Below are 18,094 nucleotides of genomic sequence, written 5' to 3' on the forward strand. Positions count from 1 at the left end.
GGAATGGTTCGGAATATTTTCGGATTTTATTCGGAAAAGCCGATGAGAATGGGTCGAGTAAGCGAAAAGGAACGCCTGACTAAAGTTGCATTTCAGTCACATTTTTAACAAATTTACGATGGAAAATAAAGAATTTTACTTAAAACTCGAATATGCTGTACTAGAGCAGAATATTAACAAAGTTAGTCTTTTATTTCAAGAGATAATAGATGGCAATGTCGACAAAGGTATAAGTAAAATGACATTTGGGTATTTTGCAATACTTAAACTAGTTGCACGTGTACATGTGATACATACTGTACTGCTCTGTTTTGCTAGGTTTTGATTCATTTGTTATTATTTATTCATTCAGAATATGTACAGTTGTTGACTGAGCTTCAAGACCTAATGTCTTGCCTAGCGAGTGGTGAATACGTTAAAGCTCTTACAACGCCGGTAGCGTCAAAGTTTTTCGGCATAACAACTGAAACCTCTTCAAAGGAATCTGCTGAAGGTAATATAAAGACTTACTATACAAACTTAAATATGGTTTAGTTTCGTATATTAAATGGGCTATTAATTAAGAGGCTGAAATTCTAAGAGATTATTAAAAGGTAAAACATGATTTTAAGGGGGAATTTCCATCACACCTTAAAGTTACACTTGTAAACGTTTTCATCATCAAAATCAGTGTTTTAATAGAATTTATTTATTTATTAACAGGCATAGATAAATACCTAATAAAAAGAACTGAGCTATATTTAGAATCTACTAATGAGCAAACTTTATTGACTAGGTAAGTATTTAGAGTAAAACTAATTACTGTATGGATACTCCAACTCAGGGACCACTTCGATAAGCTAGTATCAGTTTAAAATAGGCCAATCTTTCTAAACAGCCAATCAGATAGCACATTGATAAAATAAGAGCATGAGAACGTAATAATCTGGTTGGCTAACACTTTTATCAGTTCAATTTCTGTCGAGTTTACTGTTACCTGATTGAAGTTTAATTCAAGTGCATGGTCCCAGTTAGTGTGTCTGCATAGTAATTTTTTTATTTACTTATTAATTAATCTTTATCCCTATTTATTATCTGTTGATAAGTTAATCATTAGTTTTAATTATGTTAATTAATGTGATAATATAAATTCAAAGTGGGATAACACTGAGAAAAACTGTTTATGGGTGTGTTTTTTCATTTCATAATTTCATGTTGTATTTCAGACAGCTTATTGTACTACTGATTGGTACTGCTTGTCTTCAGTTGTTTGTACAACAAAACTGGACTGGACCTCTCATAAGTGACACTTGTATTCAATTCCTTCCATCTTCCTTCGAGGCACAAAGACAGGTGATATGGAGACTATTGATATTTTAGCATGATATAATATGTTGCTGGCCAAGATTGACGATAAAAGAATGTGTGGTTCCAGTAATTATCTGTAACCCCCTCCCCCCCCCCCCCCCCCCCCCCACGAAGGTTTTTTTTCAGAAATTCAAATATTTTCCCAATACAAACGCTGTAATTTTGTTCTTTCTCTGACCCCCGTACCCCTCAGAAATTCCAAATTCCTCTGTGGTGGTAGGGGGGGGGGGGGGGGGGGGAGATAGACAATTTCTTTCTGGGACAATTTCTGGACTTACACAATACAAGTTTGATTTTTCTAAAAGCACTATACAGGGTTTTCAATAATGGCTGGTAATTGGACTCTGTCCAGCTAGAATTGGAACTTTGTTCATTCAAATATTTGCCTTATTAGTTATTTTGATCAGTAATGTTGAGCCAGACCAAGCTTAACTTAATGACCTAGCAATAACTAATAATTTGACCAGTATACTACTGTAGTGATCATGATTGGCAACTGACTGGCCCTTATTTAAGTCCTGCACTTTATAATACTTGCCAAGCAATGTATATTTATTTTCTTTAGAAACTTGAATGTATTTTCTTCATTTCTTCATGCAGAAATGTTAAATTATAATATATTTTTCAGGAAGGAACTCTACAAAAAACATCAATGGAAAAGTTAAGCAGTGATGGAGAGGTATAGGATTTCTTGTGGTTTTCTTTGTTAATTTTTATTACAAGCTCAAACTGTGCATGATGTGCCAAGGCAATAAATCAGCCTATCTTTATTTGATAATTATTATCCTCCAATCAACAGCTCTTAATAACTGGTAACCAAAAAAATGATTTATTGGCTTGATTTATTGAAGGGTATATACAACAGGGTCAATGGAGCTGTTCACCTGTTAATTGCTGATGTCTTGCTTGTTCAGGGTTTGAACAAACTTCATCTTCTTCAGGTAAAGATAACCTGGACAGATAGAATTTAATGTATTAGGAGTCCTGTGTATGTATATATCAGTTACCATGGTCACCTCTATATATCCCTGACAACACCTGAATTATAGCCTGAATAGAAGCCCAAAGGTACTAGGGGTTGATCTACCTGGCTACCTGACCTCTGCTCTCACATTACTGTAGTTCTAATTCCCCAACCCCAATGCACCACTACACAGGCTAACAACTGAACGTTTAAAAATGTTTTAACACAAATACAGTAAGGCCTTGATTTTTTATGATCATAAAACATATTCTTTCAATAATTTGTTTTGTAGATGATTAACGATCAACAAGAAAAATTAATTGTTTCTTGAGTTCCATCTTTTCTCTCTCTCTCCCTCTCTCTCCCTCTCTCTCTCTCTCTCCAATCAATCCACCACAGGGTTCCCATAACAGTTCCTTGTTCTCTTGTGGTTTTGGGTCAGAATTCATGAAGTGTTCATTTGTATTTTATAGTCATCATATGTTTGGGCACTGAGATATCTTGCAATCAAACAGAGAATCATGGAAGAGCATTGCAATATGATCATGAACAAGATATTTGAACTAATCAAGAATGGTAAATATAATGATACATGTACACTACTATAGTACTTTAGCCTGACACACAAAAGTATGACCATATTTATTGTATGCAATACTTCTACACTGTATGCACATACTTTTTGCTATCAAACAAGCTTTAATATGTTTTATTTGGTAATTAAAGCTAGCCACTTCTCGAAAAAATATATATGTATATAAATATGTCAGTTTAAAGTACAAAAGTATGCAAATATTTTCACTGTAAAATAAGTACTGTTTAATAAACGAGTAGGAGTGTTTTATCAGGTATAAAAGCACGAGGCGTAGCCTCGTGCTTTTATACCTGATAAAACACGATCTATGAGTTTTTTGAACTGCTTAAAACACTCATGAACAATTTATAAGATTTTGGTTCAACTGGAGCCACCATACACGTCACGAACATGGATTTTTATACTTCGATAGAGATTTGACGTCACGGGCATGCGCAACCAGATTCAATAGAAGCTCCCACACGTTGGATATTGCGTGCCACGGCAAAGACAGGCACGTTAGTCAAAGATCATTAGGGTTGACTATGACCTTGATGAAGCTCTATGTCTTCATCTAAACTTGGACGCATACTTCATCCCTGATGAAGTCATCCTCATAGTATTCGAGTGGTCTTTATATAAAGATCACATGTGTCTTTATATAAAGACACATGTGTCTTTATATAAAATCACTTGAATACTAATGAAGAGGACTTTATCAGGTATAAAGGTTCATGCACGTGACGTGTATGGTTGCTCCAATTGGACCATAAGCTTATGAATTATTAATGAGTGTTTTAATTTTATTTTAATCGATTTATTTATCCTTGTGGTTTTCAACAAAAGGCACTATTTAATTAGGAAATCAGCTGCATGTAGTTTGTTACACATAGTATTGTGTACTCAACATACTTGTTGGCACTGCACGCATGGGAGTGTACTACACAGGGTTTGCACACCTGAAATAAGCATTCTCATGAGCTGTACTGTACATTATTACCAGTAGTGTTTTTGTACGATGAGCTGCAATGACTTGCTAACACACTTGTTCCTAACATTTTATTCATTTTTTCTTTCTTTTAAATTTATTTTTCCTTGTTATTTGCTTATTATTAGTTTTATTTCTTTTAACTTTGAATTTATTGTTATTTTTAGTAACTGAAACGACTTCCTTCACATGTGTTGAGCAGAACAGGTATTATCCATGAATATTTATTTATTAATTTTATAATGGATATTAATATTTATGCATTTATACTTAAAATCCTATGTAGAATGCCTCTAAGAATACGACTATGTACTTTACAGCCAATATCTTACCTCCCTATCCACAGATCAATTGCCTGCCAGATTCACTTAGAAATAGGACATTTATATATTTACTATTATGAATTTGCAAAAGCCAAGGTAAGAAATAAAATAAGAACATGTAGTCCCATTGGATTTTAGGTCTGGTACAGAATCGTACAGATAGAGTGTTGTATCATCGTACTCTATCAACTGATGCTCTGTTTTATGTGCTGTGCCTTTTCTAAGTTAAAATGGCTCTATTTTAACTGTCTTCTTTTTTTAGGAACATTTCTTAACAGCACAATCTGCATTAGGGATAAAGTTTGACTTAACAGGTATACAGTAAGGTTGTAGTTCATTATAATATTAATCACAATATCCTATTAAGCCAGTTGATTTGAGCTTCTATCAGATGATAATCAAGGTCATTAACCAAGTTCAATGATTCTGATATTCAAATGCCATACCTCCCCCCCCCCCCCCCCCCCAAAAGAAAAGAAGATTTTCTAAGGTATATTGTGTGTAGCCAAGACGTTATGCTTACCTCCCCCATGGAAGGGGATTGGGATTTCCAAAGGGGAGGGGAGGGTCTGAGGAGGATATATTGAGGATATATCTTTTTATCTTAATAATTTTCCAATAATCAATGGTAGGGCAGAAAGCTTACAGTATTTCACTGTATTCTTGGTAAGGTCTTGATGATTATATTCTGCAGGGGCTTTGGGGAAAAAGACAAAGTTTCAACAAGAATTTTTATCGGTGCTAAAGTTAGACATCAATCGTGACGGTTCATCAGGTAACCTTGGAACATTTTTATAATATATTATTACGTCATAACTATAATCATTGTTAATAACTATGGTATAATTTGAGACTTGAGTATAGAGTTTGTCGAGCTGTGATTGGTCAAGGGACCGGTGATTCTGAGACGATAATCACCACTGGAGGGGTGATTATGAGGTTTTCCAAAGTTTTCCAGATCTGAAGTAATGCTAAAACGTTTTGTTTTTTTTAATCCAGAATTTCTACTTTTCTCTGATATTCAAGTCTAAAATTATACTAAAACAATTATTTGATTGTTGTTGTGTTGTTGTAGTGCTCAACTTGTACATTAAATAATGGATTTTCTTTTTCTTAATTTTTCCCATTTTTGAAAAAAGAAATTCAATCAGTTGATAATGTAGACGTCAATGGACTTCCAAAGGTTAGTACTGAACTATCGCCAACTGGTAAATGGTAATAAATCTCTGGATAACTCTTTAGACTTTTCCTTAATTTTCCTTCCCTTTTTGTGGAACACTTGTTCTTAATATAGCTCCAACAAGGTCACATGCCTACTTTGGAAAACGATTTAAACTTTTTTCTAAACTTCGATTTTCCGAGTTGAAATTTAATGCTGATTCCAAATCTGGAAAGAAAAGTTGGGTGTCCCTTGCTCGTTTTCGAGATAATCAGCATTTAATGGAAGCCTTGGATCTTGCACCACCGGAATGATTAGAAAACAATTAAGATTCATAAGATAAAAGTCATTTGCAAACTCTTCTATAATTGCACGAATGAAGGCTTGTCAATCATTCTACAATAATACATAGATGTTTTTGACAAAAAGACTAAGAGATACATTGATTTGTCATATTTTGTAGTTTCGGTGCTATTAAAAAATCTCATAAAGTCGAACAAAAATCCATGCAAACATACATATTTTCATGTGTTAGGAATTATATAAACTTTTTTCTAAAATGTTGATATGCTTAGATTTTTAGGAGTTTTTTCGAATGAGCTATTAAAAAATAGAGTCCCGTGCAAAATTCGAGGGTTTTGCCCTGTTGAAGCTCGAAACGCGTATGGTTCTTCAATAAAATGTTGTAGATTTTTCAGCGGTTTTTGAGTGCACGCACATCGTGGGCTCAAATCGAACGTTCAAAAGTTGGCAGCCACCTTAAACTCTTCTTTCGAATCCTTCGAATGCTCAACAAATGACGCCTATTTTTGTGGAAGCCCGCGATTTTTCGGTCAGCGTTCGCGAAATTCCCGGCTGGTCTGTCGGCCGATAAACGGTCGTTTCAATGGATGGCCGCTATCCAATCGACAATCCACGTCACAAACCGATTAATAGCCGACAAAGTCGAACAGCCGACTATAACGGCCGACAGGTCAGCCGGGGGCGCTATTCTAAACTTTTATCCACCCTACTGTAGGCCTTCTAGAACGATGTTATGACTTGGAGTTTCCGTCCAGCAAAATAAATAGCTTGAAAATATACTGTACATAAAAATGATTTAAGGTTACTGTAGACCTTCAGGGATATGTTTCGTTTAAGCTCACACGACACGTTCAACGAAACCCAATAAAACAATATATCATTTTAAAGGTCAGATAATGCATTTTATTATTGTTTTTAGAACGTATTTCTAGATAACGAAGTTCTTCTGGACAAAATCAAGTTCCAAGATCCTGATGATGATAAACAACCCAGTCTAAACCCACTAGAGAAAGCAGTTATCCTTTCATTTTGGTAATGGTCACTGTGTTCATTTTGTTGTGATATTTTAGTTTTATATGCAGCTATTTCAAAGGATTTTCAAGGTTGGTGAAGGTTTTGTTCATGTTACATGCTGCATACCAAGCCCGAAATGCACTATTTGGCGGTGTGAATGCGATCAGCAAAAGTAGTCGTACTAGCGATAGATAGCACGTGTCTTTTCTTACCCTAGCCTGTCGCCCTAGCCTGTCACCCTAGCCTGTCACCCTAGCCTGTAACCCTAGCCTGTCACCCTAGCCTGTAACCCTAGCCTGTCACCCTAGCCTGTCACCCTAGCCTGTCACCCTAGCCTGTCACCCTAGGCTGTCACCCTAGCCTGTCACCCTAGGCTGTCACCCTAGCCTGTCACCCTAGCCTGTCACCCTAGCCTGTCACCCTAGCCTGTCACCCCTAGCCTGTCACCCTAGCCTGTCACCCTAGCCTGTCCCCCTAGCCTGTCCCCCTAGCTGTGACGGAGGTTTTACTTGGAAAGAAGAGAACCATTCGAATTTTTGCTTGGAAAAATTTCGCGTTTTGTCCATTTACATCTATTTAAGGTAGCTCCATATAGTTAATTTTTACCGCGAGGGAAATGGGAACGAGTTTTATGATGGCGCGAGCTTTTAAAGCCACGAAAAACAAAATAAAGATGGCGGTGCGCCAAGCAGTTTCAAAAAATGTCGTAAAATTACTTTTCAAAACATGCTGGAATAAAAGAACACTGCAAATAATCCAAAAAAATGTCCAAACAATTACATCAATGCCTTTTAACGACTCAAGTGAAGCTCAAAACAAGTTCAATTTTAATATTTTGTGCATTATCGATGAGCCTGCGAGTGGTAATTCCGCGAGAAATTCAGCAATATCATGGATGGTCGGTGGGTTTGTATTGGCTGGCACAAATGTTTACCTCGCTCGCTCAGTTTCGCACATGCGCAAATACGGATCTTGTAGAAATTTTATTTTGATGACGTAATTGACTAATTTTTGTGCGCGATTTTTGAAATTAAAAATCTCGGAAATTTGGCGGTAAAATGTCTTCAAATTTTTACAGTGTTTTTTCGATATCAAAAGCAATTAGCTTGCAAAATATTTAGCGAATTCTAACGACAGAATGTTTTTAATTGTGAAAAGACAGAAATTGCGTTAAATCTAAGGTTCTGTCGTTGGGATACTTAAGTCGCGGTGTCAAATGATGAAATAAGTAGTATGATTTCACTTAACAAATTTAGAAAAAAATTCACCGCGAAAAACTCGAGCTTTAATTTTTTTTATTACAAAAAAGCCTCAATTAAGACTAACGTTACGTTGCTATGGCGACCCGTCATGTGATATTTTTTTGTAAAAACTGAAACCTTGATTTACTAATATTAGTACAATGCGCAAAAAAGGGTCAAAACATACTTTGTTTTTTTTTTTTAACACAGCAATATGTAACATGTACCTCAAAAGACTTTTAACTATATGGAGCTACCTTAAATGACTATTCTTTGACTTTCATTGTTGCAGTATTTTATCGCAGAAAAGCCAGGCCATGCAGCCTTTGACATCAGAAGAACTCGTTGCTTATATTGAGGTAAGTATCCATGCTTTATTTACATGTCTTTTATTATCATTGTTGTTGTTTTGTTTTTCCGTTAAGAAATTATCCGTTAAAAATCCTCTCTGGTGTGGGTTTTTTTGTACCACGTGATTGTTCCTGGCCAATCATTTTGTTCAAAACTGATCACGTGGTACCTAAAAATCAATCACGTGGTACAGATTTGTGGGCTCTGTTTTACTGTTCTATACTGATTTCCATAGTAGATAGAAAGTATAGAAGGAAGGAAGAAAAAAACATCAAAGATCGTAAGAGTTCTTCCTTTGTATCAACGATTTGTTATATCAACCCAAATTAGCTTAATTCCAGCCGTAATTCTGGGTGCATGTTACGTCATTGCCGCCATCTTGGTTGACGAAAACAAAGCATTCCTCATTATCTTCTCTTGTTAGAACAACTAATGTGGCGACTTTTCATTAATTAAATTTCAAAGGATTTTGAGTCATGTCGATGCACCACGAGAATTGGTTGTTTTCAATTAAACATTTTGGATCCCGTATTAGACGACCCACGAAGCATTCAGTATTTGGTTGTTATTTTTACTATAGAGTATAGTAATCAAGCCATCATCGTGGCCTGTCCAGACCCTGGCCTTACACACGCGAAGCAAACTAGAGAAAGGAAGCACAAAGAAGATTGAGAGATCGATGATGCAGTTACAGGTACGCGTCACAGGCCGTAGGTGATTGGATAATCTGATCACATCGACGTGTCTGATTGGATGGTTTGGCTAGGTGTTGTCTGATTGGCTAACTAGTTCTTGGGGATATCTATTTTCATTGGTTGATCCTATGCGAGATTTCTGATTTTCTAGTTCAAAATGCAAATATTTGATTGGACTTCGTTTACTTGAAGATTTCTGATTGGATAGTTTGATGGGGACGTATTCTAATTGGCTGGTTTGAATATAGGTGATTTCTGATAAGGTGATGGTCACAGATGATGTGAGAAATTCATTTTTCCCCTTTTAATATAATTTTCATCCATAGGTTCTAGTAGATGCTGTGAAACTTGATGCACCAAAGGTAATGAAAACATCCCTAATATGAAATTATAACTAGATTTTGTGCACTCCAATAGATTTGTCATGCTAACATGCGATATCATGACAGTGCAATAAATGACGGCAGATAAATATAATATCATTTTTCCGGCATAATTTCTACTGTCTTTGCATTATTTACACTATAGATATAATATATTTCAAGCTTACTAAGCAACATGCAGTATGCAACATGCCACAAAAGCTTGGCCAACCGTTTTTGCAATAGCTGTATATGACCGTAAAAAACTCACGATATAGTTGTGCCGTGACGTGCCGTGACCGTAACGCGTACATGTGATTGTTTGACTTTTGAGCAGTGCTCTCGCGTGCTGTGATTGGTTCCGAGGTTACACGACAGTGGCATTCGACTCGACGAAGTTTTACAGTCATACGAAATCTGCTTGATTTCAAAGTGAGTTTAAAGTCCGTGTGTCCGCCTTTGGAAGTAGTTGGGCTGGGGAAAAGCCCTTAAATGTCCCGAGCATTGTCCAAATTAACCTCTTCACCTCGAACGTAATGTTTTTCCTAATCCCTCTTTTTTTGGTTTTACGGTTGCACATAGTGAGGAGACACATGAATATGGTTGTAACTCGAACAAAGAATCATATTCTCTTGGGGAATGAATTTATCGGGCAGCATGGGTGGGGTAGGTGTGAGACCACTCGCCTCAAATCAATGCGACCCAGGTTCTAGTCCCGCCGGGCTCGATGTCGTATGTGAGTAGAGTTGTTTGTTGGTTCTCTCTTGTGCTTTTCGACGGTTCTCCAGGTTCTCCGGTTTTCCTTCCTCCAAAAAAAATCAACTTCTAAATTCTTATTGGAATTTCAGTGGATCAAGAGCCGCTCTTTGGAAATGCCACAGCGAAATCCTATTTATATTTATTTTATTTTATTTTATGACACGTGGTCAGAAATGGGAAAACATTAGGTACAAGGTGAATAAAATATAAAATAAATGGTATTTAGCAGTGGCATTTCTACAGAGTAGCTCTTCATCCACTGTCATTCCAATTAGAATTTAGAAGTTGATTTTTGCGGAGGGTGGAAAGCCGGAGAACCCGGGAAACCCTCGAATAGATCTACAAAGGGACAATCACAACAGAGCTAGGCTCCAAACTAAGTGAAAGCAAAAAAGATTGAATTAGAATTTAGGAGTTGATTTTTGAGGGAGGAAACCGGAGAACCCGGAGAAAAACCCTCGAAGCACAGGAGAGAACCAACAAACAACTCTACTCACATACGACATCGAGATCGGCAGGACTCAAACTCAGGCGAGAGCCGCATTGGTGAGGGGCGGCGAAATAGCAGCGCACGCCACCGGTGCTTCCCATAGATGAATAGGTATATTACATCCATTTCCATACATTGCGTTGTTGACATTTTTTTAATCTCTCTTAGGCTGTTGATCGCCAGTTGTTATTCTACTGTCTGCCGCTGCAGCCATATTGGAATGTTCAGGTATTCTTTGCTATTGATTAGGTTATTTGTATAGTAACCGCAGTTTTACTATAGAGCGTTTTTAAAAGGTGGCTGGACCCCCTCACGCTTGACCGCTACCTTCCACTTTTGGAACGCTTGTGCACAACACGTGATGATGATGAAATATTTGTTTTCGTTTAGAAAATAATTTTAGCCTTGTAGAGCGTTCAACACTAAAATGCTTCGTACCACATAATTATATACTGGATGCCTCCATTTGTGGGGATTTTTTTTTAAATCTATCTAGCTAATTATGAGATATTTGAGATTATTTCAAATAGAGATAATTTGGTGTTATGGTCATTAACAAACAATAGAATTCCCAGAGCATCAAATCGTTGGGAAACGATCAATGTTTTCTGTATTTCTCGTTCGCTTTAGACAGCTTTAAATGAATTCAATAGTCTTGCAATTTTGTGTAAATTTAGTTTAAGTTCTAATTTGTATACTGACGTAGTTTTGAGAGAAATGATCAACGAATTTTAGAATAATGGAAGATCTAGTAAGATTGACTAGAACACTGCGATGAAAAATGCGCATGAAATGTTTACCCCGTCTTCTGCACTATACGTTTTCACAAAATCGCATAAGTCGATTACCTTCAAAATGTTCCTTTTAAAACTAGATACAGAGTAAAACTAAATGAGCAATGACTTTTGTGAATACTATAGCTCTGAAATATTAATTTTGGCCGTATGAAATCCATTGTTTAGTTTTGAAGTAGATTATGCATTATATTGAAATAATCTCAAATATCTCATGATTAGCTAGATAGATTTTTTCAAAAATCCCCTTCAAATGGAGGCAACCAGTATATATTTATGTGGTACGAAGCATTTTAGTGTTGAACGCTCTACAAGGCTAAAACTATTTTCTAAACGAAAACAAATATTTCATCATAATCACGTGTTGTGACGTTCGACCTCACTAAAAACTGCATCAAACATTAATTCAATCTTTATGTGACTTATGTGCAAAAAAGATTTGCAATCGGATAAAACACGTTTATGCACCAGCGTTCCAAAAGTGGAAGGTAGCGGTCAAGCGTGAGGGGGTCCAGCCACCTTAACCTGTGACGCATTTCTGGGTCCAACTGCCTAAAAAAACAATTTAAATAAAGCAAAAAAAAATATTGTTATTTGATCTCAACCTGAATTAGTTGGAACTTTGACAGCAAATCCTGCCACGAAGTAAAAGTACTGAAGCAAAAAATCGTTATAGAACTGTTTTTCGTTTTTCCTTACGATTGACTCACACTTGAAAGCACTACAGGTAACGCGCTTCCTAAGTGAAAATTTGGACTTTTTGGAGAGCAAATATATAAAAGATAAAAAATTCTAAAATTCGTGTGCGCATCCATTCAAGTAAAATAGGCTCAGCAGGACTCTAAATACACCCTTCGATTGCTACTGATATTGTATACTGTATCTTTCGGTAGCATGACCTTGCTCAGGTGTTGATGTCGATGAAGGCTGTCAAAAGTGCTTTGGACATCTATCAGTCTCTGCAGATGTGGGAGAACATGGTCACCTGTTACCAGTTACTCGGACGATATGAAAAGGTAAGAGTTAGCCTGCGTTGCTTGACGGTCTGCGGTTGTTGTGGGAGAATAGCCTTTTTCCGTTGGTTGTTTTGATCGCTAAAAATGAGAAGCCTTTATGGTTTTTGTTACGCCTCGTGGATCCACACTACTTTGACAATGTGATGACGCAATTCATTGTCAGTAAGAGGACAGACACATAAAAAACTGATGCCTATTTTTCAACTGTAGATTCGTAGATTTCTAAGTTCCTTAACAGATCAATAGCAGTTCCTAGATTTCTAAGTACCCTAACTTTAATTTCTTTGCTTTTACAGGCAGAAACACTTGTACGAGATCAGTTAAAAGAAAAAGAAACGTCTACTTTGTGGTGCCTTCTCGGTGACATAACAAAGGTAAAATTAGAATATTCTCAGTTGTTGCCCCTCTCCCCTCTCCCCTCTCCCCTCTCCCCTCTCCCCTCTCCCCTCTCCCCTCTCCCCTCTCCCCTCTCCCCTCTCCCCTCTCCCCTCTCCCCTCTCCCCTCTCCCCTCTCCCCTCTCCCCTCTCCCTTCCCCAGGGGCCGGATACTCAGGTTAGTCTGATGGTCTTTATGTATTATTTTAGGCATGGTTAATAACCTAGTATTTCTATTGTGCTTTGCAGGATGTTTCTTGTTACGAGAAAGCCTGGGAAATCTCTAAGCATCGTAGCGCAAGAGCGCAACGATCTCTAGGATTGCTTTACTTGAGAGAGAAAAAGGTAAGAAAAAACAACGCCAAGGATATAGTTTGTTTCTGGCCACGTGTATGTCCAGGAGAAAGAGGACTGTTTTTTTATATAAATTAATGATCTTAATAAATATATTTTATTAAACGATTACAGTCAACTCTCGTTACAACGGACACCCTTGGGACCGTCACTTCATGTCCGTAATAGCGAGCGTCCGCAATAGCGAGCGTTTTTTACGGTCATTTCTTTGTCAGTATTTTTGTCGTGGATTTTTCTCCTGTCCGTAATGGCAAGATGTCCGTAATATCGGGGTGTCCGCAAGGCGAGAGTTCACTGTATTATGTTTTATTTCAATGTTAATCTTATAATTATTTAAACAACTATTTCAATAATGGTAGCCGGATCATTTTAAATATAGGGGATAGGCGTTAGGTGATTTCAAAACCAAAAGAAAATGCGAAATACAGGGATAAGGAATTGTTTCGTGGACTGCAAGCATTAGCTCAAAATATCTCAAAATTAATTCTTGGGTCATAAAATGCCCTATCTCCCAAAGCTTATCACCTGTCTCCTTTCTTCTTGCGGCTGAAGAAATAGGCGTATGTAACAAAGTTATGGACTCCAGATGAACTTTCTATTATCCTTAGCGATCAATGATTGCCCCCCGCATCCCCCCCCCACCCCCACCCCCCACCCTCACCCCCCACCACACACACACACATACACTTTTCAAACTCCCAGATCCGCCTCTGCATCGTGTTTGCAGAATAGTCATTATTGCCAACCTCTTGGAAACGATCTTCTGTACATGGCAATCGGTTACAGAGACAGTTTTCTCATAACCACGTGTGTACATCCTAATAAACCCTCGTGTTTTTTTTACTTGAAGTACGCCGAGTGCATACCATTATTTCAGAAGTCTTTGGAATTAAATGCTCTTCAGGTTAGTAAACGAAAAAGAAATCACTTCTTGTGAAATTTCCTTTACTTTGAACATTGACCCTCTCGAGATAACGAGTCTATCTGAAAGAAACCACAGGTACGGCGCTCTGTTAAAGGTGCTGCACACGGTGCAACATTGCAAGCAATAAATTTTAATTGGGGTGACACACATTGCAACGAAATCACGCAACATCGCTTGTGTCAGCCTGCTATGTTAAGATAGTTGGTCAGCAGTTATAAATTTAGTGCAAGCTGATTGGCTGGAAATTTCAAAATGTTATAATAATAATAATAATAATAATAATAATAATAATAATAACTTTATTTACAGAGGGTAAAAACACTTTACAGTAATAAACTGATAAACTAGTGGCCCTCAAGCTATATATAAATATAATAAAGTACAATAATATGAGTATTTAAGAAAAATGTTGCAGGTAATGTTGCAGCCATGTTCATATGATGAAATTTATTGCGCTCATTGTTGCAATAGTAGAGCGTGATTCAACTTCAGATTTGTTGCGTGCAACGTTGCGTGCAACAAGTTTGGGTAGACACGCTGCAACAGTCCTGTTGCGTGCAAAGTTGCATGCAATACTGCACCTTGTGTCAGCACCTTAAGTAAATGCGCCCGTCGTGGTTGTCGGTTCGATTCTCTGACTCGTCCATTTCTAAGTAGAGTTGCTTGTTGCTTCGTCCAACCTTCGGGGTTCAGTAAAAATCAACTATTTCAAAGTCCAATACGTTTTCGTACCTATAGGTCCTCGGTTTCCTTCCATACGACGGGAACCGAGGAGCTCTTGATGCGAAAAGGATTTCAATTTAATTATTCAACGAGGACTTCATTAAGGTTTGTTAAGCAATATCGTGTCATCTTCGCAAATTAAGAGATTTTTAGTTATATCTTTCTTTTGTTTGCTTTTCCAGGAAGGAATATGGTTTTCACTGGGTTGTGCTGCCATGTCTGTCGGCAAGTCTGAACTGGCAAGGACGGCTTTCCACCGTTGTGTATCTATCGACTCAGATGTAAATATGTTGAACTGTTTCCTTGTCAAATGATACGCCATAGACAGCTCCTTGCATGTGACGTCAAAGCAGCCCCCAATTCGAGCTGCATTCCGACGTGCTGCAAGGGGACTATAGACCTTTCCCGAAATCTCTTGAATGACCACAAAATAATACAGAAAATGTATGAACACATCAAGTCAACCTCGACTTGGACCCATTGTTTCGTGGTCATTCAGGCGAATCAAGGAAAGGTCTATTGGGTTTTCCTCTGACCTATGGAATACTGATTGCTTTGCTTTTATACTGTTCATCAGTTTTGTCTTTTGTTTCTCGTTTAAAGAACGCCGAAGCATGGAACAATCTTGCAAATGTCTATCTCCAGCTGAAAAACAAGTAAGTTTAATTTATCCCAACATTCTTTTGTACATGCTTCATTCCCAAGTGAATCGAGCTTTTCTGACTCTGGAATCAAAGATTTTCTTACTAAAAGTTAATAGTCCCTTCCACAGTTCCCTGCGCCATCTTGAAAGGTAGCCGTGTCTTACATCGAAACGAGACGAACGGTGGGCATGCAATGATAGAGACCTTTTTTAACAACTTGGGAAATTATTCACATGTCTCTATCATTGCAAGCTCACTTCGTCTCACTTCGATGCAAAGGCACGGCTACCTTTCAAGATAGCGCAGGGAACTGTGAAGGGGATTTTTCTTATAAGAATAAAAATCACGAAACTCCCGGTAAGCGAGACATGAAAGTTTGCAAATAACCTTCTAAAGTTACCTGATGGAAAGTCACCGCGCACTGTACTGGTCAGCTGCAGGTTCTTTGGCAGTTAGCGCGACTGGCGAAAGCAAGACACAGAAGGAAAACCATAAAATACTTAGCCGCCATGTTGGTGGATAGAACAAGTGGAACCAGCGAAAAAAAGCTCAGTTTTGTTTAATTATTTTTACTTGCGTCACATGTATGACTGGAATTTTTGTATCGTTTAAGGGAAAAAGCGCATGCTGTACTCAAAGAAGCACTGCGAGCCAGTTATGAGAATTGGCGTATGTGGGCGAACTACTTGGTGGTATGTATACGAACACTATGGGATCCAGGGCTTCTCGTCCATTTTATCTGACTCCTCATGTATAGCGAATGCGCCAGTCATGCGGGATACTCCTTAACCTCTTGCGATACCGTCAAAAAAAAAACATGACTGTTTATCGAAACCCTGAAGGCTAATCAAAGTCAAGGCATGGCTAACTAGCAGATCGAACCCTGAAACAACCTCTGGGCTAATCCAAGACAGAGTACTGCTAACTCGCAGATGGAACCCTGATCCCACCTCTGGGCTGATCTGAGTCAGGGCATGGCTAACTCACAGATAGAACCCTGAAACAACCTCTGGGCTGATCTAAATCAGTGCATGGCTAACTCACAGATCGAAACCTGAAACAACCTCTGGGCTGAACAAAGTAAGGGCACAGCTAAATCGCAGATCGAACCCTGATTCTACCTCTGGGTTGATCTGAGTCAGGGCATGGCTAACTCACAGATTGAACCCTGAAACAACCTCTGGGCTGATCTAAATCAGGGCATGGCTAACTCACAGATTGAACCCTGATTCTACCTCTGGGTTGATCTAAGTCAAGGCAAGGCTAACTCACAGACCAAACCTTTTAACAAACTCTGGTGTGATCTAATTCAGGGCACGCCTATTTCACAGATCGAATTAAAATTTAGCTTTTTAGCTTGTGTGACCGGGAGTGAAAACCGGAGATCCCGGAGAAAAACCGTCAAAAAACACACTTTAGGTATTTTAACAAATTCATTATTTCCCCAGATCAGCACGCAGATATGCGCGTATAATGATTCTATTTTCGCCTTTCATCGACTAATGGACTTGAAAGAGAAGTACAAAGATGTAGAGGTAGGAGCAATAGCACTGTCTACTACTTAAAGGGAGGCAAAATGTCCAAACGCCAAAAAACTACTCGAGGCAATCCAAACGAACGCTTCTATCGATTTTATTATAGCGTAAATATACGTTAAGGCCCAAGTCAAACGTCGAACTTCATATGAGCCGAACCTAACTGTATTTGGGATCGATCGACTCGTATAAATAGTTCGACTGACTGAGTCAAATGTCGAACTTCATATGAGCCGAACCCAGAGGAGGTTCCACTAGTATCCCAGAATGCATTGTGTTTGATACTATATTACCGGTTTGACCGGCTTAGAGTGCACAACAAGATGGCGGTGTTCAGACTCGGCAAATGCTTTTCAAGATATTTCATTATTGTATGTTCATTGTGTTTCAAAAAATGATTTTTCTGTTTGTGTACCCGGCCTTGAAGGAGTACAAGTCGTTTTTAGACTCGTTCACGTCAGTTTTTTGGAGAAATTAAGAGAGAGACGTGTCGTTCTTGTTCCAACAACAACGAGTGACAACTCTTCGATGGATTACTTGTTCAATAACGTCCGTAGCCCAGCTCTTATTCGCCTTACTTCAACATTTAGTATAGGAGTAAGTAAGGTTTATCAAATATTTTTGTTTTGTATGAAATGGGCAAAAAATATCACACCTTTTACGAGTCGCGTTTGCGATAAATTATCGTAAATATACTTCAATTGTGACTGTCCAAAAGACTATAAATCATGGGTCACTTTTGGTCATTTCAAGGTTTTGCTTTTCCTAAATATCTGAATTACACCTATTTGTTGCTTAAACTTAAAATACTCAAATATGTGAAAAGCAGCATTTACTTGATGTACCATATAAAATCCAATATGACATCAGGTATGACACCGCGTGACAAAGTGAACTCGAGCGATATAACTCTTACAATTGGCGCAAATCCAAACAAATATGTATGTAGATTAAGAGTATTATTAATAAACAATACAAGTTCATGAGTTTTTGCCTCGTACAGGTCACGTAACGGCTGCTACGGAAAGTGCAAGTCGCACACCGCTACACACGAGTAGAAAGCGACGCCATATTGGAAAACGAAACTCGCAAAGTAACTTGGGATACTAGTGTATCCTCCTCTGAGCCGAACCTAACTGTATTTGGGATCGATCGACT

The 18,094-nt window shown here is 38.0% G+C and overlaps 1 protein-coding gene across 1 annotated transcript in view; it reads left to right on the forward strand.

Annotated features, from left to right (window-relative positions):
• Positions 1-117: 117 nt before the first annotated feature.
• The window catches only part of LOC116299360 (tetratricopeptide repeat protein 27), a 31,211-nt gene continuing 13,234 nt past the window's right edge, over positions 118-18,094 (forward strand). The window contains exons 1-25 of the mRNA XM_089040892.1: positions 118-227; positions 353-493; positions 703-775; positions 1,206-1,332; positions 1,976-2,026; positions 2,199-2,288; positions 2,785-2,887; positions 4,041-4,080; positions 4,220-4,292; positions 4,459-4,510; positions 4,891-4,971; positions 5,336-5,379; positions 6,578-6,690; positions 8,206-8,272; positions 8,845-8,958; positions 9,286-9,321; positions 10,739-10,798; positions 12,258-12,380; positions 12,677-12,754; positions 13,005-13,100; positions 13,960-14,013; positions 14,940-15,038; positions 15,361-15,413; positions 16,015-16,093; positions 16,850-16,936. Coding sequence (XP_088897018.1) covers positions 119-227; positions 353-493; positions 703-775; positions 1,206-1,332; positions 1,976-2,026; positions 2,199-2,288; positions 2,785-2,887; positions 4,041-4,080; positions 4,220-4,292; positions 4,459-4,510; positions 4,891-4,971; positions 5,336-5,379; positions 6,578-6,690; positions 8,206-8,272; positions 8,845-8,958; positions 9,286-9,321; positions 10,739-10,798; positions 12,258-12,380; positions 12,677-12,754; positions 13,005-13,100; positions 13,960-14,013; positions 14,940-15,038; positions 15,361-15,413; positions 16,015-16,093; positions 16,850-16,936 — 2,043 coding nt within the window. The 5' untranslated portion in view covers position 118. The remainder of the gene's footprint in view (positions 228-352; positions 494-702; positions 776-1,205; positions 1,333-1,975; positions 2,027-2,198; positions 2,289-2,784; positions 2,888-4,040; positions 4,081-4,219; positions 4,293-4,458; positions 4,511-4,890; positions 4,972-5,335; positions 5,380-6,577; positions 6,691-8,205; positions 8,273-8,844; positions 8,959-9,285; positions 9,322-10,738; positions 10,799-12,257; positions 12,381-12,676; positions 12,755-13,004; positions 13,101-13,959; positions 14,014-14,939; positions 15,039-15,360; positions 15,414-16,014; positions 16,094-16,849; positions 16,937-18,094) is intronic.

The sequence above is a fragment of the Actinia tenebrosa genome, unplaced genomic scaffold, assembly GCF_029948245.1.
Source record: "Actinia tenebrosa isolate PJP-AT-01 unplaced genomic scaffold, QUT_ActTen_1.0 PGA_scaffold8__29_contigs__length_14323225, whole genome shotgun sequence".
Lineage (NCBI taxonomy): Eukaryota > Metazoa > Cnidaria > Anthozoa > Actiniaria > Actiniidae > Actinia > Actinia tenebrosa.